The sequence below is a fragment of the Beta vulgaris genome, chromosome 2, assembly GCF_026745355.1.
Source record: "Beta vulgaris subsp. vulgaris cultivar EL10 chromosome 2, EL10.2, whole genome shotgun sequence".
Classification (NCBI taxonomy): Eukaryota; Viridiplantae; Streptophyta; class Magnoliopsida; order Caryophyllales; family Amaranthaceae; genus Beta; species Beta vulgaris.
Window position 1 is genome coordinate 41503379 of NC_079203.1, and position 25093 is coordinate 41528471.

A 25093-nucleotide genomic window follows, 5' to 3' on the forward strand; every position below is an offset into this window, starting at 1 on the left:
AAAGCAAGGGGTAGTACTAGAATTGCCAGACTCTGTGCTATGTGCTTCACTGAAACGGTTTATGCTGTTTGGAAGCAAAGGAATAGCCAGATTTTTAATGGGAGACTTGTTGATAGCAATCAGGTTGTAAAGGATGTCATTTTTCAGGTTGCTTGTTCTTGTAAAGAAGAAGATAGAAAGTTGTTACTTTACTAAGTTTCTTTGTCGAGGCCTTTGAGCTTTTTTTGCCTTATGTAGAGTCTGTTCTACAGTTGGTAATACCCAGTTTGTAGAGTCTGTTCTACTGTGGGTGTAGTTGTTTTGTTTGGTTGTAACTTTGCCATCTTTTTTTGGTAGTCAATAATAATTTTGAATTGCCAAAAAATAAAGGAAAAATTGACAATAGAGGTTTGAACTTTGGGTGATAATTTTTAAAAGGTCTGAACTATTGATTAACTTTAGGGGGTCTTAACTTTTAGCGGGCCTTAGTGACTTTTTCTGGTGGTAATGGGAGATTTTTGGTGTGAATTGCAAGAAGTATTCGGTTTTTTTTGGTGAGAATTGCGGTGGTGGTGAGAGAAAATGTAGAGAGAGAAATTGGTAGAGTGAGAAAAATGGTAGAGAGAGAAAGTGATGAATGAAATATGGAGGTTGAGTGTGAAAATGAGAAATATGATGAACAGTATATGGGGCGACGTGATTTGCAGTTGACATCAAATCAGTTATTAATTGATGAACAGTAACGGTCAAATCAGTTTCTTTTTAAATCTTTCCCATGTACATTACTCAACTGAGACCCTGTACATTAGTCTTCAGGCCTTTACGAAAAGCCTGCGTTTTATTCAATTTATTTTGCGTTTTGGACAAGGTGTAGGATGCTCATCCTACACCTTGGTCCATAATCTACTAATTGCTAATTTTAAACCCCCAAACATCCTAGACGAAGCCTCGTTTGTTGTATACTTCCTCCGTTCCATAATAAGTGAAACACTTACTATTTTAGAACGTTTCAAAATAAGTGAAACATACCTTAAATGGATAAAAGAAAGTGACAAAATGACAAGAGTGGCCATCACAAACTTGTGTGGTTTGCCTTTCTCTCTCCTACTTTTGATAATAAAAAGGGTATTTTATGACTTTTTGGCTTTTGAAAGTGATGTTTATTAAATCTTGTGCACAATCCCTATGTTTCACTTATTATGGAACGGAGGAAGTATAAAGTATAAACATAAACTCACATGTGTCGAACTTTATAAAAGTAGTACTACTACACAATCTTTCTCTGCTCACTTGAAAAAAAAAAAAAAACAGAGAAGCAACAATGGCATCTTACTCAGACTTCAAATCCCAATCTCGTCTTCCCAAATTTGCTTCCCCAAAACGCTACGACATCCGCCTCAAACCCGACCTTACTACTTGCAAATTCCAGGGCGTCGTTTCAATTGACGTCGATGTCGTTTCACCCACGAAACACCTCGTTCTCAATGCTGCTGATCTTAATGTTGATTCTTCTTCTGTTTCCTTCATACCCAAATCAACTTCCAAGGTAATAGTAATAATAATCATAACAATCTTACTTCAATCAGATTTTTTTTTTTAATTTTTTGTAATGCTTTTATCAATAATTAGGCTAACAAAGGTTTCTTTTTTAAAGGAAATTCGAGCATCTGGGGTTGGATTGATTGAAGAAGATGAGATATTAGTTGTTGAATTTGGGGAGGAGCTTCCTCTTGGAATTGGGGTTTTGAATATATCTTTTCAAGGAACCCTAAATGATCAAATGAAGGGTTTTTACAGAAGGTGAGTTTTGATTTTTTTGTCTAATTGATGTTTAATTGGGGTTTATTATTCGTATTACTGATGTTTAACTCGATTCGAGACGTCTAAGAATCAGTGAGATGGAAAAGAGGAAAAGGTTTGATTAGTTGCCCTGTTGCATGGACTTTTAATTAGGCATATTATGTATCAATTGATCTACATTTAGATTTTTTGTTTAATTTGGAATTGTTTTTTACCATCTTATTGAGTGTTGATTTACTTTGTGGGTTGTTAAAGTTTTGTTCTTTTCTTTTTTGTAATTTAAAATTATGTTTAGTGTATATGAGATCAATGGGGAGAAGAAGAACATGGCAGTTACTCAATTTGAACCAGCAGATGCGCGGCGATGTTTTCCGTGCTGGGATGAACCAGCGGCTAAGGTTTTTGCTTTTTCTTTCTGTTGACATTAGCTTTACAACAATCTAAATCTGTTTTCCTGTGTTACGATATTGCGATAGTCTTATCGTTTGTTTGTTTAGCGGTAATGAATGGTGGTAATGGCGATGAATTTATAGGTAAACTTGTAAGGAAATCTTCACCTAGTTGGGTTTTTTTCTTTTTTAGTAAATTTCCGTAACTACATTACCACTTTAGATGTGGCTTTAAGTGGTAACGGAAATCTGTGAAGAAAATTTAATATTTTGGGGAAGATGCTTAATTGCCATTGGTATTGGTATGAGACTTAGTTTCAAACTACATATAAGTTTATTATAATAACACCATTTATTACAAGCTACAAATTAGCCTGTTAAGTGTTAAGGCTTTTTCTCTGGTCATGACTCATAACTACTTTATGCATGATTTTTGGGTGGTATTAGACAAGCATGAGGATTCAATTAGAGCAAAAATCAGATATAATTCACTGATTATAGCCAGACCTGATACTTGGAGTTGGTTTGTGTCATCAGTATGAATAACGTGTTCAATAGTCCATTGATGATGTAAGTTTTTTCATAGTGTGTTTTGTGTGCCAAGAGCGATATAGATGGGCAGGTAACCACCAAGCTGTTATCTGCAGTCTGATTGACAATTGCTTGTTTTGCTTGGCTAATTTGTGTTTGGCTTCTGGTTTATCATCTTGTCCGTCTCCCTTTTTGTTCAGGCTACATTCAAGATTACCCTAGATGTTCCATCGAATCTTGTAGCACTCTCCAATATGCCTGTCATTGAAGAAAAGAAAGAAGGGGATCTTAAGACGGTTTATTTCGAGGAATCACCAATCATGTCGACATACTTGGTTGCTGTAGTTGTGGGCTTGTTTGATTTTGTGGAAAGTCACGCCTCTGATGGTATCCTAACCTGGCTTCTGCTGCTAGTGTCACCTTTCAATGAATGAATGGAGCATCATAATGACCACATTTTATTATTATCGTACAGGTGTTAAAGTTAGATGCTATTGTCAAGTTGGCAAGTCAGACCAAGGGAAGTTTGCTCTGGAGGTGGCTGTTAAGACTCTTGATTTATATAGAAAGTAACTTGCCTTTACTTTAAAACTAATGATTTTGCATTATATATCTTTCCTTATATATTCTTTTGTTGCGGTATATGATTTACTTTTCTAATTATGAAAGGTATTTTGATGTGCCTTACGCCCTACCCAAATTGGATATGATTGCTATACCTGATTTTGCCGCTGGTGCCATGGAGAATTATGGTTTGGTCACGTATCGTGAAAATGCTTTGCTGTATGATGAGAAGCACTCTGCTGCTGCTAACAAGCAAAGGGTAATTTTGCTTTACTGGAGGAGCACTACAACTTGATTTTATTCACTATTCTACTGGCTGTCACATTCAATAACAAAATTTGCTTTTTTTTTAAGGTTGCTATTGTGGTTGCTCATGAACTGGCTCATCAATGGTTTGGGAATCTCGTGACTATGGAATGGTGGACTCATTTATGGTTGAATGAGGGATTTGCTACATGGGTATTAAACTATACTTCAAAATCATATTTCTGAATTGCACAAAATTTCAGCTAGGAAGTATTCAGATTTTTTAAATATTACTGTTTTTTTTTTTTGAAGGTATCCTACCTAGCAGCTGATGCTTTGTTTCCGGAATGGAAAATTTGGACTCAGTTTCTTGACCAGACTACTGATGGGCTTAGGCTTGATGGTCTTTCGGAATCACATCCTATTGAGGTTTTAGTCCTATTGTTTGCTTGTCTAGGTGCAACATCATGTTGAAATATCCTTATAATGCTAATGTTTCATATTTCCAGGTGGAGATCAATCATGCTAGTGAAATTGATGAAATATTTGATGCCATCAGTTATAGGAAAGGTGCATCTCTCATCAGGATGCTTCAAAGCTATATTGGCGCAGATACATTTCAGGTTTTCTCCTGTTATGTCAACTTCCACTATAATTTCACAATTTCCTGCAGGCTCTTGACTTCTCGTTTCTGCTCTCTTGTTGAAACTGAATCTTCTTTCCAGCTGTATCTCAAATGCAGTTCACATTGATTTGCCTTGGGCCGTTTATATTCCAGAATCTGACTTCTTAAGTATATAATACTTCCTCTGTTTCTAAATAAGTGCAACATTTCTTGTTTTCACGTTTGCCAATGCATTATTTTAACCATTAATATCTTCAATTATCAATAAGTAAAAATTATAAAAAGTTGATATCAAAAAAATTCACATTCAGACGAATCTAACAAGATCCCACATGACTATGTTTTTCCTAAAATGTAAATCACCAAAGCTAATTAAAGTTCAATATGTGAATAGTAAACACTATGCAAATGCTGCACTTATTTAGAAACGGAGGAAGTATAAGTTTTTACTACTATCATTGTTTCGTCTATCAGGGTCTTCAAAATAGTATAGGATTCCATTTATCAGCTAGGAATGATCTATCTTTATTCGTAAATGCTCCCAATGGACATTCTTCCATTCTAGTGTGTGATTTCAGCTGCAAAAATAACTGATTTAAATGAAACTAAGAATTTTGTTGGTGATTACATGGTCTTCCTATGTCAGTTGCAGGATTGAAATATCACCCTACAAGCTATGTGCAGTTTACTGTGATATTATGCAAGCACCTTTGTGGCGTTTCTGCATTAAAAGTTTCTTTTGTCTCCCTAACCTGGCTGCTTTAATAAATAGACACCGTGATATGCCTTTTTTGTAATATTCTTTCTCGTTTTTGTATATATATTTTTCTAATGTTCAACTTAATTGCTGCTACCAGAGAGCTTTGGCATGCTATATAAAGAAATATGCTTGCTCAAATGCAAAGACAGAAGACTTATGGGCTGTTCTTGAGGAGGTATCCATTGAACCAGTGAAGGAACTAATGAATTCATGGACTCAGCAAAAAGGGTATCCTGTTGTATCCGTGAAGATGATTGACCAAAAGCTGGAGCTAGAACAGGTACATTGCACTTGATTGAATCTCTCTTAGCTACACGTAATGACGTAAACTTTCTTTCGTTAACTTGATGTGATCGTTTACTATTGATAGTTTTTCTCACATTTGCTTAGGATCTAACTTTGTGCAATGGATCCAGTCACTCTTTTTGTTGAGTGGTTCCCCAGGTGATAGCCAATGGATTGTCCCAATCACATTATGTTGCGGATCCTACGATAATCGCCGTAGTTACCTCCTGAAAGAGAAGTCTGGAAGTCTTGATATTAAAGAGTCTGCTTGGTTTAAGCTTAATGTGGACCAAACAGGGTTTTATAGAGTGAAATATGATGAAGAACTTGAAGCTAGACTTCGACATGCTATAGAGAGTAGCCAATTATCTGCAACAGATAGATTTGGTAAGAGGACTTTGTCTACGCATCTTATATTAATAATTTACATCTCTCTTTCAATCATTGAAGTCGCTGATTGATTGATAATTGCATATCTCACTAACAGGTGTTTTGGATGATTCATTTGCCCTGTGTACGAGTGGTCAGCAATCTATGACTACTTTATTGACTTTGATGGCATCATTCAGAGAGGAAACTGAATATACTGTTCTTTCCAATTTGATAAATGTAATTACACCTTTACTTCTGATTGAAGCAACTTAATTGTGCGAATTGCTGATTTTGTTTTTCTCTGTCCATAGATTAGCTACAAAATTATGAGGATAGTTGCTGACGCTACACCTGATTTGGTTGATAACCTTAAAAAATTCTTAATCAGCCTTTTTGAGTATCCGGCAAGGTGAGTATCTTCTATATGAGTATATTCATCTAAGCATAGGTAACAATGGTTGTGTTTATGACAATTTGGTTGATGTAAATGGTTGGAACTTTCAAATCAAAATTTATAGTCTTATATTTATATTTATTTTGGGGATCAGCATCTTAGAATTTTAGGATGTAAGCAATTCTATCTAAGTGACCTTAAAAAGTTGTTCATCTGGGTTCCTGTTAGCTCTTCCTTATGATTGATCCTTAAGAAGTCCCAGAGACAGTATAGACTGTATTCTTCTCTAACAGTGACATTTTTGGTAGGGTAGAGAATAATAGTAAAGGTGGAAACAGAGAACTAAAATGGTGTATAGCTGTGTAGAGTTTTGAGTAATCATTGTATTCTTGTTTGGAAATGGTTGGGAGTTGAACCAAGAAGACAGCAACGGGAATGAGAGGAAAGTGCTGTAGTGCAATAATAGACATTGACTTAATTTTAGTGGTAGACGAGAGAGCGTAAGGCATTTCCTTATTCCCACCAAGTTTGCGCTTTAGGAGCTTAGGACTTGTGTTTGAGTAACAAATTAACCATTCTACCTTGTACCAGTTAGTATAGAGCTATCTAAAGAAACATTGATGCATTACTGAGAAGGAAAAAAAGGAGCTTCCTGTTTCTCTGTGTTTATATGGATAATAACTCCTTTTTGAACTCAATATGGAGCAACTAATGTAAAACTTTGTGAGCGGATTCTTCTGTGGTGCCGTTATCCTGACGTGCCAATGGCTTCTCTTTGATTAGAGCCTGTTAAAGTTGGCATAGTCTGTATAATATGGCCGTGACAATGGATATGTATAAAACTTCACTACTTGGGGACATTTTAACACTGTTATTTTTCGGAATAAGCATCTATTGTCCACTTCTTATTTATCGACAGAGTCTCTAGCACTGTCGACTGTTTATATACCAATGTGGCAAGGGGGTGCTTTTTTTTCTAGACCACCCTGGTTAATCTAGTTAAGCAACCATATGTTAGAATATTCTTTCTTATTGAAACACTTGGCTGAAGATCATCTTTGTGTGGGCATAGAGTGCACAAGGTTGTTGAGGGATAGTTCGAGATGGATTGTGAACCTATTTGTTTTCTGTCAAGATGTCTGCCTATCTACTTATCTTTTGTTTGCATTTCTTATGTCATGCTTGCTTAAATTGAACCCATCAATGCTTGGGGATCTAGGAGAAGCTTGTGCTAAGATCTGACTTAAATTCTCACCAAATAAGCAAACAACAGTAAAAGAAAGCTAGAATTTAGGCACACCCAAATAGTAGTTGTATTGATGATCAGAGTAACCAACAATTACAATCCTATCACTTTAGAGAGGTGAAGTTTCTCTCCCACTAAATGACCTTGCTCAATTTCTGGATAGATTTCTCTCCTTCCCAGTTGGCTATTTATTACAAGATATTTACTCATGAGTGGACCCTAGTGGCCTAACAAGGTGACAGGTGGCATAACAGCCTAACCACTCCCTGCCATAATATTCCCCCTGGCTCACAGTATATCCCCCCTCCCCCCTTGGTGATCTCAGCAGTAGATAAGTGCTCTCACTTATCATCGACAGCCTTTTTCCTTCTCCTGCTATAAGTATAGTAGATGGGAGGTTTGGGCTGGGCCTTAGCAGCTTGATTTTGACTCTGAATTTGTCATTGTAGCTTTTCTTATTCACTTCTTGATCATTGTTATTCAAAAAAATGCAGGAGACTTGGCTGGGAGTCTACGCCAGGTGAGAGTCACTTAGATGCCATGTTGAGAGGGGAGCTATTGACTGTGCTTGCTCAGCTTGGGCACGAAAGTACCCTGAACGAAGCAAGTAGGCGTTTTGATGCATTTTGTGCTGACAGGGACTCACCACTTCTACCACCTGATACCAGAAAGGTATTGTAATACATAAACTGGCTTCTCCCCATACATGCATACATACCTGACATAAACCACGCATACACTTGTGTGTATTTTCTTTGTGACTCCTGTAATATACGTCTCGTGGTCCAATCTTTAATTATACTGGATACTTATTTCACTGAGAGACCCTTTACACTAGTTGGATCATTCTGAAAAATAATATAAGGGAGTACTCCCAACATATTATGTGTGACTATTATTTCTGGATGAATGGAGAATACCAAATAACTAATATTTTTGAGTGAACTCCAAAAAAAACAACTTATGAGGTTGTGACACTTTGTGTCTTTGTTTAACATCATGTGTTGCGCTACTTGAAATCCATTTAAGCGGAATTATGCCACCTAAGATGCCTTGGAAGTTGTAATCAATTAAAAAATGAATCTTTTAAATAGGACAAAGATGATAATGCATATTAAGTTTGTAATACTAAATCAGCTTACCTCTCGCATACATGAGATGAATTATAACGTCTGTGTTGAATCTTATCAATATTTTATATTTTATAGGAAAATTTGTCAGAAACAACCCTTTTAATACAACTTTTTGCGAGAAACAACCTTTTAAAAAAAAATCTGGCAAAAGAACTTAAGAAGAAAATATTTTGCGAGCAATAACCTCGACCCATTTTTCGGCATTGACCAAGTATTTTTCAGTGTTGACTTGTTAAAACCAAACATGTGGAGTGCACGTGAACTACATCTCTTATGTTTCAACCCTATTTTTCGAAATTGACCAAGTATTTTCCGATGTTGACTTCATCAGTATATGAAGGGAAATCGAATTGAAACATAAGAAATGTCTGTTACGTGCCTTGCCATGTTTGGTTTTAGTGAATCAAAGCCGCAAAATACTTGGTCAATGTCCGGAAAATGGGTCAAGGTCTTATTTTGCCAGATTTTAAAAGGTTGTTTCTCGCAAAAACTTGTATTTAAAAGGTTGTTTCTGACAAATTTTCCTATTTAATATTATTGAATCTGTTTTGTAAGCCATTCTAAAACCAGATCCATTTATGTTCCCTCTATTTTTCGTCGCTTACTCACTGGTGTTTTCATATGGTCCAAGGCTGGTTCAAAAACAAAAGAACGATTGAATGGTGGGTGGCTCATGCCTTTAAAAAGAAAGGCTGTAGTTTTAGTTGGTGGGTCTCATCATGTCTTTGAAAGGCAGAGATAACATTAGGTAAACCTTAAAAAATATCCCACAACAGCCGAAAGGGGAAGTGAGTAAACTGAAAAAACAAAGAATGTTATCTATGAATTAAGCTTGATTGAGCTAGCATAAAAAATTTGGGACGTTGCCACTACAAATTATAGTTGTTCTCTCCGCGAGGTAAAGTACTATCTGATATAAATTAGAGTAATTGTCCAACTTCTTTTTTTGTAAGGTTAAATTCTATCCAAATAAAAACTGCTCGAGGTTCATTTGATGTTCTTAGAGGGATTGTCTCTGTCACCAAGCCAATGGACTTCCAACTATAAACGCTCACCTATATATTGTGTATCAGACAAAACATCTTGATGTAGAACCTTGTTAGATTCATATAGATTTGTATCTTAAACAGCTGGAAAACCGATCTTCGAGATTGGAATCACCTTAGAGTGAAGTTCTTGAGCAGATCCTTCTAATCACTTTGGAAAAGTGAACAAGGGAGGGTGTTCAGAGTTTGGTCTAAACTGCACCAAACCTCAAACTGAACCATTTTTTTGCGGGTTTTTTGGTTTGGTTTGTGGGTTCAAATGTCCACAAACTTTTTGTAGAGCCCACAACCAAAAGTGAAGAAAAATTAAGGGGTGAGCAAATATGAAAAGAGATAGAAGCACAATGAAAACCTATTCCCTAGGTCTTGTCCATATATGGCGCCTATCACCTGACTCCACATGGGTGTTTCCCTGCTCTCTACTACTTGTGCTTCTGCTTCTGCTTCGAGTCAGGTTGTTGAAATGATGCTCCTTGCCTTGTCTTCTCTTAAATATGCAATCATGTTTGTTCCAATAATCAATTAATGTGTCCATGGTCACTTTTGTTCTTCTGTGCCGCATCTGCTTCAATTTAGGCATCTGAAGTTCGAGATGTTGTCTAGTGCTCAGAAGATATCCTGTCTTCCACATAGCTGACCTTGCTCATACTCACATTTTGCTTAATCGCTGATCCTTGTAGTAAATAGTTTTCAAGTACTGATTCTCATAATGTTCACCTATTCAAAAATTATGCAGGCTACATATACTGCGGTGATGCAGAAAGTTAATGCATCAAATAGATCTGCTTTTGAAGCTCTTTTGAAAGTATATAGAGAAACTGATCTGAGCCAGGAGAAGGGGCGTATTATAGGTAACAATATCACCTATATGTCATTTGATAATCCTGAGGCTGCTAAACTCATAATTTGTTTTCTGCAATTTTTCTTCTTTGGCGACTTATAGGTTCATTGGCATCATGTCCAGACCCAGATATTGTACTTGAAGTTCTCAACTTTTTGTTATCTTCTGAGGTAAGCTTAACCTACTGAATGTTTTGATGTCCAAATTAGAAAACAATGCAATAACTTGTGTTGGAAATATTTATATTAAAGGTCCGGAGTCAAGATGCTATCTTTGGACTCTCAGTGAGCAAGGAAGGGCGTGAAACTGCTTGGATATGGCTTCAGGTAGATCTTCTATGTACTAAAAGATACCTTAATTCTTTGCAAAATGTTGGATGGATTGATTTATACTTTATAGTTTGTTTGTTTTTTGAGGGGAGATTTATAGTTTTTTTTTTTAGGGTAGATTTGTGGTTTGTTTTGTTTAAATATATAGACTGGTGACTGTGAACGAACAACTTCATCTAGACAGCCTTGATAAGTTGTGTTATTTGTTTACGTTCGGTTTAGCTAAACTTTCTTTCTCGGTACTGCTTACAGGACAAGTGGGATTACATTTCAAAAACATGGGGCTCTGGCTATTTAATCACTCGTTTTATCAGTACAATTGTGTCACCAGTACGTCTCTTTCTCTCCTCATTCCCTCTCTATTCTCATTCTTTGTGCTGACAAGGTTTTCATTGGCATTCCTTAGTTTTCCACAACTGAAAAGGCAAAGGAAATCGAGGAGTTCTTTGCAAGTCGAATGAAGCCTACAATTGCAAGAACCTTGAGGCAGAGTCTCGAAAGGGTTCAAATCAATGCAAGGTGGGTTCAGGCTGTTCAGAAGGACAACCGTCTTGCACAACTTGTCCAGGATATGTGTTCATAGAATATGATAGGATCCATGGAAAAGTTTCTCAGAAGAAACGCGCAGTGAATAACCCAAGAATAAAGCTCAAATTGCTGCGTAATTGATAATATACAGGCTTGAGCTTGTTTGACCAACATGGCTTTGATGTTGATCTCTGGAGTGCCGCCTGTTTGTTTTTCTAGTTGGGAGTTTTTTCTCCAATATGGAGTTTGATCATTAGAGTTAGAATTTCGCAAATGTACCATAAATCCTGTCTTTTATTAATGTTGCAGACTTCTGGTCTTTTATGATATCACTACATCAGTTATATTAGATTAACATATCATTATATAGTGCACAACTTGTATAAAGGAGCATAAAATATTGGGAAAGAAAGAGACCCAACAATGTTCAATTACCGAATGTCACATGACTCACATCATACGTATATGCTAGACTGCGGACTGCAGATCTATTAGCAAGGCCATGAGCTAAGATCTTGCTGCATCTGGCAATACATGTAAGTTTGTAACACCAAACTGCATGCATGCATGCATGCATGCATTTAATTTGAGCCAATGAATGATGATGGGTTATTGAAGGCAGATTTGTATCGACTCATTATGCATGTAGCCTGTAGGCTATGTTAGGCAATGATGATGATGATGATGATGATGATGATGATGAGGTATAGGAGTCGAGCTGTGCACGCATAATAAGCTTGTTCTGATGATCAGCTGATGGATAACATGAAAATACTTTCCTATAATGAGAGATTTATTCATTTCCAATTTTGTATTGGGCAATTTTTTCTTTGTGTACATCTAGCAACTCCCCTAGATATATTAATAAACAAACGAAGCTTTTGTTTGCAGCATTAATCACCTCTACAGACATAGTTGTTTCCTCTATCTATACTCTAACCACACTAATACATTACAGGTTTCAAAATGTTGGATACAACCATTTCATAGACTATATGAGTTCATTCACGAACTTGTGACTTGCATTGAAATCAAATTCTCGTTTTAAATACTTAATTGCAGGGGGTATATTGATGAAACTATAACTCAAAAATCCATATCCTCCAAGTTTAGCGTATATAATGCAACACTAACAATATTCATATATTTAGCTCAACCGGGTTTATCTTCATTGATATCTTTAACAAAGTGTAATAATGTAAGATATTAGAATTGTCGCAATGTATATTTTCAAAATACAAATTTCTTAGGATTTTAGAAAAGGGTTAAAGCTGCATATTACGGAGCATGAACGTCAAAACACTAAAAGCTACTGCAAAAGCTGTTGCTGAACAGGCCCATAGTCGTCTCCTCTATCTGTACTCTCAACCACACTAGTACATTACAGGTTTAAAATGTTGGATATAACCATTTCATAGGTTACGAGTTCGTTGACGAACTTGTGACTTGCATTCAAATCCAATTCTCGTTTCAAATACTTAACTAGTTTTTACTGTTTAGGTCCGGACACGCCTCAAGTAATTATATATTTCGTATATTCAATTGGATTTTTCCTTACTATCGTGTAAGATGTTGAACTTGTCGTAATGTATATTTTCAGAATAACAACCTTCTCATAATTTTATTTTAACCAAAAAAAAAAAATTCCAGAAACTACTATAAAATGAATTACATCAATTATATATATTTAATCAAAAGAAAATACACCAACAAATCTCAAATGATGCTTCTTTTGTGGCTGTAGGTGTATAACTTACTAATAAAATTCAATCTGGAAGTTCATTATGATGAACTCTAATTGGTAGGACTTTAACTTGTAGTTTCTCGAGAAACAATTCATTAGTTTTCATGAACATATTGATAAAACTCAATTTGAAGGTCATTTTGATGAATTAAATTCTTAACTCGTAAATTCATCAATGAGCTTCAAATTGGGGGTAGCAAACCAGGAGCAAAATATAATTTGTCCAGAAAGATGGATAATTGACATATAGTATTTCTATCACTTTGTGCAAAATGATAGTATTTTGAAAGCAGTTCACGCTAGTGAATACAAAAATGTTACCTCAGATGTCATACATTACATATCCAGTAAATTAGAAGCTGAGTTTATACTTCTAAGTTTTCATAATTTGTTACAAATGTTATACAGTTCGTTTCTAGTCTCCCCACAAAGTTCAAAACAGCGACCAGAAACTGCCACTAGAGAAGGCATTTTACTAATCCCTACACTAGCCAACCTGGGCAGCCAGGACCAAATTCTACAGACTCATGAATTTCTAACCAACTAGCCAAAAACATAACTGAGGAAACTAAAAAAAAAAAAAAAGGATATATAAAAAGATGAAGAAAGAGGGATCAAAAGTCCCTATTACACAAACCCCTTCTAACATTAGATTCCACTTCGGCCAAGCCTACCCCGCGTCGGGCTCTACCTGATGTTTCTCAATGCTGTACACTTGAATATTTATGACGATGGAGCTGCAGAACACTCAGAAGCCAAATCATAAAAAGCATCACATTTTGGTAAAGCCCCATATTTATGCCACAAACTCTACAAGAACGCCATGTTTCTCTTCTCTCATTTTCTTCACGGGGACATGCAATCGTCTGTTGTCGAAAGCATCTGTACATCCATTTCGTCTGCATGCTTTGCTGAATAATCAATCCCATTTTCATCTGTAAACATCATGGTAAATTAGCACAGAACAAAAAATTGAAACAAAGTAAATCCATGGAAGCAGAGTTTGGGTTGATAGTTATCAGGAAGAAGAATTATTACTGAACATAGAATCCAGAGACGGCCGTTTAGGCGAAGTGCTCCCTTTTCGATCTGCAATATCAAAGCAAGTGATGAGAAGACACAGAGATAAGCTTTTCATTATTAGAGGAAGATACGGGCTATTTAAATAAATTAGGCCAAATAATCCCTCTAATCCTCTCACATGCTCCACCAAAGAGGCCGATATGGAAGCTTACCAGAGAAGAATAAGAACAGTTACAAATTTTTATAACTAATTACATTAACCATAGCCCTCCAATCTCTATAGTTAACAGTTAATACCCTCTTGTCCTTTTTAAATTAGATTTATTGCCTATCTACCTCACCCTCTCTCTCTCTCTCTCTCTCTCTCTCTCTCTCTCTCTCTCTCTCTCTCTCTCTCTCTCTCTCTCTCTCTCTCACACACACACACACACACACACACACACTTAGTCTTTCTTACCCCCTCATCTCAGCCCCTTAGTTAGTCTTTCTTTCCCCCTTCCGCCACATCTCCCTTTCCCTCTCCATAACATGTCCTATTTCCGCAAAAAATGGTAATATATTCTCGAATTGTTCTCACACATTGCTTAAGCCTGATGGTAACTCAGTTATACAAATTATTACACCTGCTTGAAAAGGTTTGTACATTCAGTATAAACGACATGAATGTTGAATTAAGAAAACTTAACCCATATCTATTGGAAAAGGAACATTTCTGAGAGTAGACCTTTTATATACAACTTTTTTTAACTTTTCTGGCAACTGAAGACCTTAAAACAAATTAGTTTGCAAGAAACAACCTTAAGCCAATTTTAGACTTTTGATCAAACTTTTATTGGACAATGAATGCACAAATTAGGAAAGCTTCATGCTTACAGATTTAGTTGATTGTTCAATAAATTTTTTCAATGATGCCTACAAGTCGCTTAAGGTTATTTCTCACAAATAATATACTACTTAAGTTGACAGAAAAAATATAAAAGGTTGTTCCTCACAAAATGTGACATAAAAGGTCTATTCTGACATTTTCTATCAAAATATTTTAGCATCAGAGTCAGAGAAGAGTGGAGATACCAAATGAATGATGTAGCCCTTTAACAGCGTCAAAATTCTTGTACGTATAGCCAACAAAACTTAAATCTTTTGACGTCAGCATCTGCAATAGAGTTGGGAGAATAATTTAACAAAGATAATAAGTATAGCACCTCATGGAACCAGATTAGAGGGGAAAAACACATAAAAACGAAAAATAAGGAGTGAAAAAAGAACAAGGGTATTGCTAGGAATGGCAACAGGGGGATCAGGTGAGATTTTACAAACTATTATCCGACCCACTTTTATTGGATTCGGACTCGGATTTCATTCATCAGAATTATGTTGCCTAGGGTCGGATTGAATCAGATTCGGGCTATTTTATCTCTTAAAATCACATGATAATAAAACTATAATATAGATTACTTGTTTTAAAATAATATTAACATAATTGTCTTATTCTAATACAAAATTAGTCTATGAGATAATAAGGTGACATTAGCACTCAAACCGGGTCTTATTTGTCGGGTTATATCTAGATTCTAGGCTCCACCTCCTAAAGGATTCGAATCAGATTTTCACAATTTCAGGATTTATTATGGTCAAATCAAGTCGGACTTGGATCAGATATGGAGTGAATTGCCATCCCTAGACTGTTCAAAACAAGAGGCATTCCTACTATAACTCCATTAGACACCAAGTGAGCAGAGAGAGCAACAGTCACACTCATAAATCCCACCTGATCCCAATAAAGTGCATACACTCGCCAAATTTCAACTATTGTTACAAGAAAAACCGGCTGCATAATGCAAAAAAAAAAAAAAAAAATCTTTTATTATTTCTGGTGGATGGAGACTCCTTTTCCTATATTACAGTTCTTCATAATATTAATAATTAAATTACCACCCAAGAATGCCAGAAGAACTGAAGAAATGTCTCAGCAATCAGATTCAAGTTTTACCATGTGATGGAACAGATTAAAAAGTTGGTACCTGTAGTCAATATTTGTCATTATCTCAGCTTAAGAATTACAATTGACCAAGTGTCAACTAACTGTCATTGATATTTTAATTGCTGTAATGAGTATATAACGCTCTTAACTTTCTTCTCTACAAATACAAGCATAAAGCTCGAACTCTGATTTCCCCAAACATGTCTAGTCACATTTCATGGGATGACCATAGATACCTCATGAGAAGCACTACGGTGATTGCATAATGCACAGTATACTATTCTAACCATCAAATCCTAACTTCCCATATACTTCTGCCAACAACCATCATATTTAATTTTTCTAGAGTTTGAAGGGTGCTAGGTGTGTTTTGATGTGCTCCCTCTGTCCAAAAGTGGCTACTTCCAAAACTTGTTATTATATGATATTGAAAGCTATATCACTTAACACTAGTCTCAATGCCTAAGATGCATGTATCTCCCTTCTCCTTTCTCCCCCTTCTGCGTATATGCTCCAAGTTTCTCTATACTGTGGTATTTTCTCACCAGTCAACTAGAATATATTACTTTACCACCTTCCAGTACTCTTGGAAGATGCTTGGCTACTATTTTTCAGTTGTCTTTCTTTAGTTACTTCCCTTCACCAAAGAAATCCTCTTCACACGTGTTGTAGAAGACAACAGGTCTAAGTTTTCAACTCAGGAGGCTGCATAAATCCGTGCAAAAAGGCAACACCCGAAAGGTCAAAAATGGATAGTTGCTATTGTTGTACCGAGAATGTCAGGAGGAAATTCACCAACAAAATGCTCTTTTTTTCTTTTATCCAATTTATTTAGTGAGAACATCATATAATGCTGTCGCTGAGTAAGCTAACCTTTCTTGAGGGGCCTGATCCAGATCTCGATGGTGTTGGAGGGTTTGCCTGAACATATCAAGCAGCAGTAAGCATATTTATTATAGTAACCACACTATGAAGAAGACAGGATATAACCACTTCAAATCCTAGGAAAATAAGGCCTCATGTATGTAAAACTAGTAAACTCAATGCAAATTTCAGTATTTCACTGCTCTCACATATGCAGAAATAAAATTAAATTCAAATAGATTCCGTACAACATCTATAAATGTTGTATTGGGCTGAGCGGCTGACACCCTCTTGGTGTTCCTCTTAATGTAATGTACTACCTATTAATGATATACTACCTATTATTATCCCTCCGCCCTCACGTAATAGGCCACATTATTATCTTGCTATTTCATATAACACGCCACTTTCAAAATTAGCAAATTAAAATTTCAACTTTCTAATATTGCCCTCAATGACACCCTCAACTGAAATTCTGAGTAAATACTACATATAATGCTTTCTCGGGTTTTTTCTCAGATAAACTTGCAGGTCTCTTCTCAAGAACATTGCAACATCTTAGTAACCCTTCGAACAATCACAATGCCCATAACTTTTTTCTGACAATTTAATAACAAAGGCTTTGTCAGAATCACATATTCTGCACAATCTCAAAAGATATTTTACGCACGAAGTTTCTTTGAGGCGAGATAGCTATAAAGTGAAAGAAACAATTTTTTTTGTCAAAATAATGAAAAGAACTGAAATGGCAAAACCAGGTTCTTGGCGTACCTCATCGAATTTCATGAAGTTCTGAGTATCCAGTTCCCCATTAACTTGTGGCACAAAGGCTGCCTCCATCTCATACAACTTATCCCACTCAATATCATTAAACCAAGCATGTGCCTGATAAAGCTTATTAGATTCAGAAAATAACAGAAGTAATAGCCAAAGAAAAGAAATTGGCTAGACTGCAATCCATATCACACCTTAATTTGCTCAGCCCCTCCAGTGCCTAATCGATGTTCTACATCACAAAGCAGCCTACAGATGAGATCCTTTGCCTCAAGTGTCAACTTCGCATCCTCTGGAAATTTGAGGTAGTGCCTCCAGTGAACAATCTAAAACACATTTAGAGAGCTTTCATTATTTACAAAGATGCATGTGTCAATCATAAGATCTCAGGTGACAATGAGTTTCCTATATGACATTATCTGCTTGCATGAGTAGTAAAATGTATCAATCGTATGATCCCACATGACAATGAATTTCCTATATGCCCTTATTTTACTTTTCTCTCTGTGAAGCAGATGACAGCGAATTCCCTAAATGACATTGTCTGCCTGCATGAGTGGTTCAACATCCCATGAACTTAAACATGCATTTAGAATTTTCCAGGAATTCAGCACATCAAAAAAAGCATTATAGGAGCTAGTCAACAATGATCTATTGATCATTCGACAAATCAAACAAGAGTAAAGCACGTACCTTTCTGCATGTTGTTATTGGATCATCCGAGTAAAAAGGAGGATAACCAACTAGCATCTCGTACATGATTGCACCCAATGACCACCTGCATACAACAGATAAGCATAAAGGACAAGAACAAGAGTAATCTAAATAAACCTTCATCTGCTCACACTCCACTAACTAAATAAAGCATTTCACAGGTATACTTTACAGAAATAATCAAAAGTTTGACCATTATTCATCATTAAGAAGCTCGATATATCTGACCCCTTTCCTCTGCTACCCCCTACATATATCGGATATTTTAGGAAGTGAACATTGTTTTTAGTGGCAGGGTCCGGCGAAAGAATAGGAAAGGTACACTCCTTCCTTTTTTTACTTGCTACATTTTACATAAAACGAGAGTATCAGCTTTAATATAATATGCAGTTGGTCATGCAGCACATTCCTAACACGAAGAATTTGTTACGATATCTGAATCATCTCAACGATCATACACTCATGATAAAAATTCTAATGTAAAATTATGCAGAAACTTTAAAATACAATAGCCACCACCAAGCATGGATGCCACCTAGGCAAGGGTATGAACCTCCTTTCAGAGAACTAGAAATTTACATAACCTTATCCACAAGACTGCAAGTATCCAAGAATAGTAAGAGACATTACATTTGAAGGACCTTACAAAGACAATACTAAGGTGGCAGTAGATTTATCACTACACTTATTACTTATTATGAAGACTTGAGAATCACGTTTAAGAAGACAACATGACAAAGTACTGAGAGTTGAGACTTGAGAAACCAGGGCTAAAATCAAGCATTTACTAGCCATAAGGGCCATAACAATGCTTCTCAACACATTGATTCCCACATGAATTCCACAATTAAAATTCTATTCTTAGTGAAGGATAATGATTAAATCCTATAGCAACTAAGTTAAGCATTTTTAAATGCAAGATATAAAGGATAAAGCATACCAGTCACACTCCATGCCGTATCCTTTCTTCAGTAAAACTTCAGGAGCAATATAGTCAGGTGTACCCACAGTGGAAAATGCCTGTTGAATAAAAAGGGGTAAGAAGCTAGCATCAATTTGCAAGGCAAAGGTCATTTCTAATCTCGACTATGCTTAAAAATGTGACAGTAGCATGTAATCTCAGTCACTCGGATCAGATCCAGTAATTTACAACAGCATCTGCCTTTACATTTTAGATGCAACAAACACAGTAATACCATTAAGACTGGTTGTCTTACATGGCAAAGAAAACCCATTCATCAAAATCGAGTTATGAAAACCATTAAGCACAAACATCTGCTTCACAGAGAGAAAAGTAAAGACTTAAGGAGGGCAGTGGGTATGACCCTATTAAATAATCAGTTTCATGCCATCTTTTCCAAATATAAAAGCTCCTCACAATTTAACACTAACCTTTGGAACCCAAAAACATTAAGATATTCATGAGTCCTAACGAGATAAAGCATGCTCAAGCACCCTTTTTCAATAAAATACAACTCTAGTATACTGGTCACTGTTAGAGTTATAACTGAGTAGCAGGTGCATCAGCTCAAGAAGCTCATATAGTCAGGAGGAACAATAATATTTTTTAGAAGATCCATAAGATCTCTTTACAGGCACGAGTTTTACTGCATTTGAATTTTGACCCTTTATTTACTAGTTACAGAAAATCGGTTACATTTATAATTAATATATGCAAAGTTACTCCTCAAGCATCTGACACTTGTCCCTAGAATAAAGATACAAATAGCTTACCAACTTTCTCCTGTTCCTTTGCCAGTGCTGAAGTTGCTCACGAGCACTTCTCCAACCACAACCATTACCAGCATCAGGAAGAGAAGCATCCACATCCATTGGTTCTCTAGAAACATCCTCTAAGGACTCATTCTCCTTGATGGTAGACAATGTTGCACAATCAAGAGGTTTACAAAGGCCAAAATCTGAAAGTTTCATATGGCCATTCTTGTCCAGAAGTAGATTGTCTGGTTTAATGTCCCTGGTAAAGAGATCGCAAAATCAAATTTGGCAGCACAAATTGATGAAGGATACAAACATCAAAATCAATATCGGATGATGATGATGAATTATAATTTTTTTTTTCATTTCAGACAATGAGACGTTACAAACCTGTGAATATAATTATGTTTGTGAATAGATTCTATTGCCAAGACACTCTGCGCAATGTAAAATTTTGCGACTTTTTCAGTTAAGATATCCTCCCTCATCAAAAGGGTCATCATGTCACCACCAGGCAGATATTCCATGATCAGATACAGATATTCAGCATCTTGAAAGGAGTAATAAAGCTTAACGATGCAGTGACTATCAACTTCCGCAAGCAAGTTCCTTTCTGCTCTAACATGTTCCACCTAAGAGGAAAGAAGAATTTCAGATGAAAAACTTTTCTACCAGGTCATTGTGTGAGAATTTGCACTGTATGCCAATTAGTATTCAACGTCAGAAAAAGAAACAGAGTTATACTACAAGTGACGTACAATATGTAATGACAGGCCAAAGAAAATTTATATTCTTAAGATAAATGGATACTCCCTCCGTCCACAATTATACTTCTTGTCTGGTTAAGTTCATATAAACATTGAAACAAATCCAACAAAGGTCTCAGATGATTAATTTTCTCATATATATGTCTGAAGTGTATAGATGTGAACAACTACGATCAAAGTTCTTTGATATCAAAACAAAGCTAACAGAATGTTTATTTGTGAACGCTATCTTTTTGAGAGGTGAAACCATCTTTATTCTTTAATGAGACACGGGCATAATCAGTAAGAGAACAGAACAAAGATGAGATACAAGGATGTATTACATCCCAGTAAATGAAACTGATTTCTATTCCATAATCTACAGTCCAGACAAAACATTTGGGGGCTCTATAGACAAGGATCAGTAACCTAATAAAAGAAACCAAACAGGTGAATGATCAGACAAGTGGTAAAAGCCATAATCTTTTATTTTCATTGTCATTAGATCATCATGATTATCAAAATTCTCAATAACTCCTATTACAGACAAAAGAAGATGTTATTCTGATCACTTCAGAATTGCAGAGCAAAAGAAAAGGTCACCAGACCTCTGTTCAAGACATTAGTATCTTTCTAAAGGAGACTATGAACAAAAAAAATAATAAATGTGCATATCTAATTGAAGTTTTAATTAGGCCTAGTAGTATGCATGGTGTCAAAACAAGGCCGCACCGTATCCGGTGTCGTAAAGATTTTCAAATCTACCGATCCGATACTACCCGCATCATAGAGGTGTATAAGAACCGTGTTATAGGCGGGTTAAAGGGATATCTCATGGTTTGAGACGATATTTGGCGGTATGAGACCCGCATCATTCCCGTGTTACCGTGATCATGACTGAAACCGCATTTTCGAACTATGGTAGTATGGTATTCACAACAAGAACCAAGTATTCAATTCAAAGATGCATTACAAACAGCATTTGTTCACAATTTATCATCACACTTCACAGATCAATGAAACTGCCAAGAAAGTCTTCACAATAAGCTTGAAGGACTTGCATCAACAATTAAAATTTGTAGAGAAGAAAGTTACCTGTCCTCGGCTAAGCATTTCGGATTTCTTCAGTTTTTTCATGGCATATATATTCCCAGATTTTTTTTCTCGGCATAGTTGAACCTGCGAAATGAGAACTCAAAGCGGTATGAATAATGTAATGACAGCAGAGACACTCCTCTAGCCGTAAGCATATAGAAACTCATTGAGTGGGCAACAATGAAGAGGAGGGATATCAATAGATAAAAGTATATAATGCATGTAGGAATCAAACAAGAAAAAAAGTCAGTTCACTCAAGACAACAGAATATCGAGCTATTGCAAATGTCTCAAAATAAGATCTGCTTAACAACCTATCCACTTCAGCAATGTACTGCAAAAAAAGTATGACCTCAAAATACTAATCTTTTTTTTTTTTTTGGAAGGGGAGGGGAAAGTGAAGAAGGCACTGTATCAGAAAGATCACAATGCAGTGTCACCTGTGTGGAAAAGGACGAGGCACAAATACTCAAAGACAGCAGGGTATTAAGCATACAGTCATACACAACAGCAAGAGTTCACTTCAAATACTTGTCTTCAAATACTACATCATGCAGCTTGACAAACGCTCAGATTCCCTGCTAGAAAGTATTCTACAAAAAAAATGAAGATTGGCCAGTTTAATTAACAGCTACCCCAAGGCCCAAATACTTTGAACTTAGATTTTGCAGGGAACTTTAGATTTAAATCTGAGCCACTTCCTTATTTGGGGATGGGGAAGGGGTGAAGAGATGTATCTTTATTAAGTATACTCAGCAGTAGCTTGTTTCTAAAATTACCCAACTGGAAAATACAACTTCATGTACAAATTATAAAAAGCCCTAAGTGAAAAGCATTGCATGTAGATTGTCAGCACCATCAAAATTAAAGCAAACAATACAGTGAATGCATTATTAACATATGACTATCCACACGCACCTCACCATAAGCTCCTCTCCCGATGATGGTCAATAGTTCAAAATCATTCACACATATCCTATTCCTTTTCAGTCGCATAAACTCTGTCTCTTTTCGCTCCAAATCTTTTATCAAGCTCATTTGCTCTTCTTTGGGCACATCTGAAGAAGCTAGCTGCCTCTCTAGTATCCAACGTCTACAAAAATAAGGTAAAAAGCCACTTTAATGGCAACTAGCCAAAACTCAATTATGCACCATAATAATCAGTGTATGATGTGCTATACCATATTAGAACACAAAATCAGATGAACCATGTACTTTTGAGATTTACAATCAGTTAACTCTTTTTATTAAAGAAAAGAAATGAGAAATATAACAAATAATATCATAACCATGAATTGAGAAACTCATCCCATTTTTAAAAGATGTGATGAATGTGCACCCTATAATCATTTGTAACAAAGGTTAAATATCCTCACTTAAAATTTGGGTTGCTTAGACTTGGGAGTAAAATACAAAGACATAGGTCATTAAAACATATAAATAACCACAAGGAAGCATGATTCAGATGGTTACAACTTTAAAAGAACAAGTTAAAATAAAGGATGGCCCCCATCATTTAGAATGCAAGAGAACTAGAACAAGGAAACAAACTTGCAGAAATCATTACGGACGAAAAGTGATAAATTATCTGAAAGTAACTAAGATATATCTTACTGCTCTCCATTGAAGAAGAAATTTCGGCATATGAGACAAGAAACATGATTAAGGGCTTAAGGGGGAATGACCAATATGAAAAACAACTACCTCCAACGAATAGTTCCCTAAAGGCATGCTAACAGCTAGTGAATGCCATTACAGGCATCCACTTCATCTAAGGAGCAAGGGGAACCTGAAACAAAGATCACGATCATTCAGCAAAAAAGACATGTAATGTGTATGATAAACCCCATCTTCATGCCTTCCCCACCAAGCCAAACCAACAAAGCCTTTAGCCACTAAGATGGCTTGGTCACATGGACTCTTTAGTAGAAGCTACAATATTCACTCTTTCACTTCCCCAGAGAGTGCATGTATATAAGCACACTTAATATAGGTCCTTCAACTAATCACATGGAAAAACTCAACAACCCATATTCATGATTTAATCCTCCAGAAGTGCGCTCCACATTTACGTCATGTACAACTTATCTAATGAACATTTCAAACCACCATACGCATATATTTCTCTAAGTCCAATCTCTAGATAGTTATGACAAAGCCTGACTACGTCTTTGAACTCATGGCTCATGCTATCCATATACCATGGTCCATATGGTTGAAGAGAACAGAACCATAAAAGAAGTATATTATGAAGAGACGTGTACGAGAAGACAATTTTACCTGCCCTGTAGAGAAAAGCAAGGGAAGATAAGAAGCACCTTTGTAATATATTACTTAGAACTTAGAAGTATAACGGAATCCATACATCAACAAGTTCCAAGTGTGAATCTACCAAATCCTTTCAAATCCTATACGTATCATAGTAGAGATGTATCTACTAATATCTAGATTCAACCAATTGCACCTGTTTCTCAACAAAAATCTCGTAATCCTCAAGTACATCCTTTCTCCACTTATTGCAATCACATATTACAGTTGGAAACTTCAAGTCTAAAACTCTCATTTCACATTATCTATCCTATCCTTCACTAACTCCAATCGAGATCAAGGTCATGTCCCCTCTCCAAACGTCGAATACCTCAACTCGAGCATCAATAACTAACTTTATCATTTCACTTTCTAGCTCTATCCTACCACTCCTGAAATCTAAAACCACAAATTGCATTCTACTCTAACAACAAAAACCCCTAACTTCCAACACATTTACTACTCCACCTACACCACTACCATAACTCACACAATGCCACAATTATCTTACAATTTCAATCCAAATAAATCAATTAACCAAAGAAACAAACGTCAATTCCGTAATCCAAAACCTCAAAAAAAAAAATAGCATTAAAGAAAACGAAATCAAAGAATCAAGTGAGATCTAAAAAGTGAAATTAAGTGGAAAAAAGCGTAATTAAGAAAGAAAACCTCTCTTTTCTTTCTTGAATGTTCTTCATCTGAGCTCGATAGTGATTCTCGATAAACTTCTTAGCAGCCTTGACTTTCTCCATGGTCAAACTTGACCCTAAGACTTCCTCCTCTCTCTCTCCTCCCTCTTGATGATTCTCCATCTTCTTCTTCTTCTTCCAACTTTCTCTCTCTAACTTTCTCTCTCTACTGTGTGCCAATTGCGAAAAAGAGAGAGGAGAGAGAAATTTCAGAGCTCTTCAAGTCGAGTCCCTCGTATGTAAATTTGTCCTCTTTTTTTTTTCTTTCCTTTTAACAAATAATAATAAGTTTATTTAATTATAAAAATATATATTAATTGCAAACAACAACGAAGGACAGATTGCAGAAACCTACCTGGCCCTCTCTGT

General features: G+C 36.0%; 2 protein-coding genes across 3 annotated transcripts; one reads left to right on the top strand and one right to left on the bottom strand.

Moving 5' to 3' along the window:
- Positions 1–1233: 1233 nt before the first annotated feature.
- On the top strand, positions 1234–11397 carry LOC104886599 (aminopeptidase M1). 2 transcript variants are annotated; one of them, XM_010671059.3, is made up of 19 exons: positions 1234–1525; positions 1634–1779; positions 2075–2177; positions 2900–3086; positions 3175–3268; positions 3369–3522; positions 3618–3722; positions 3822–3938; positions 4019–4132; positions 4992–5174; positions 5311–5566; positions 5667–5788; positions 5863–5960; positions 7686–7863; positions 10107–10221; positions 10314–10381; positions 10463–10537; positions 10793–10870; positions 10947–11397. In XM_010671059.3, exons 1-19 carry the CDS (start codon positions 1301–1303, stop codon positions 11121–11123), a joined length of 2595 nt encoding a protein of 864 aa, XP_010669361.1. In that variant the 5' UTR covers positions 1234–1300; the 3' UTR covers positions 11124–11397. The 2 variants fall into 2 exon arrangements, with proteins under 2 accessions (XP_010669361.1, XP_048495061.1); XM_048639104.2 differs by having other exon boundaries at positions 5667–5767.
- A 1722-nt stretch (positions 11398–13119) lies between these two features.
- On the bottom strand, positions 13120–24986 carry LOC104886600 (uncharacterized). The gene is made up of 13 exons (XM_010671061.3): positions 24705–24986; positions 22644–22818; positions 21726–21809; positions 20275–20516; positions 19903–20143; positions 19109–19188; positions 18148–18232; positions 17649–17780; positions 17452–17565; positions 16690–16737; positions 14907–14988; positions 13851–13901; positions 13120–13747 (listed from the first exon to the last, which is right to left on the bottom strand). The coding sequence occupies exons 1-13, from the start codon at positions 24845–24847 to the stop codon at positions 13659–13661; spliced, it is 1566 nt and encodes a 521-aa protein (XP_010669363.1). The 5' UTR covers positions 24848–24986; the 3' UTR covers positions 13120–13658.
- Positions 24987–25093: the final 107 nt, after the last annotated feature.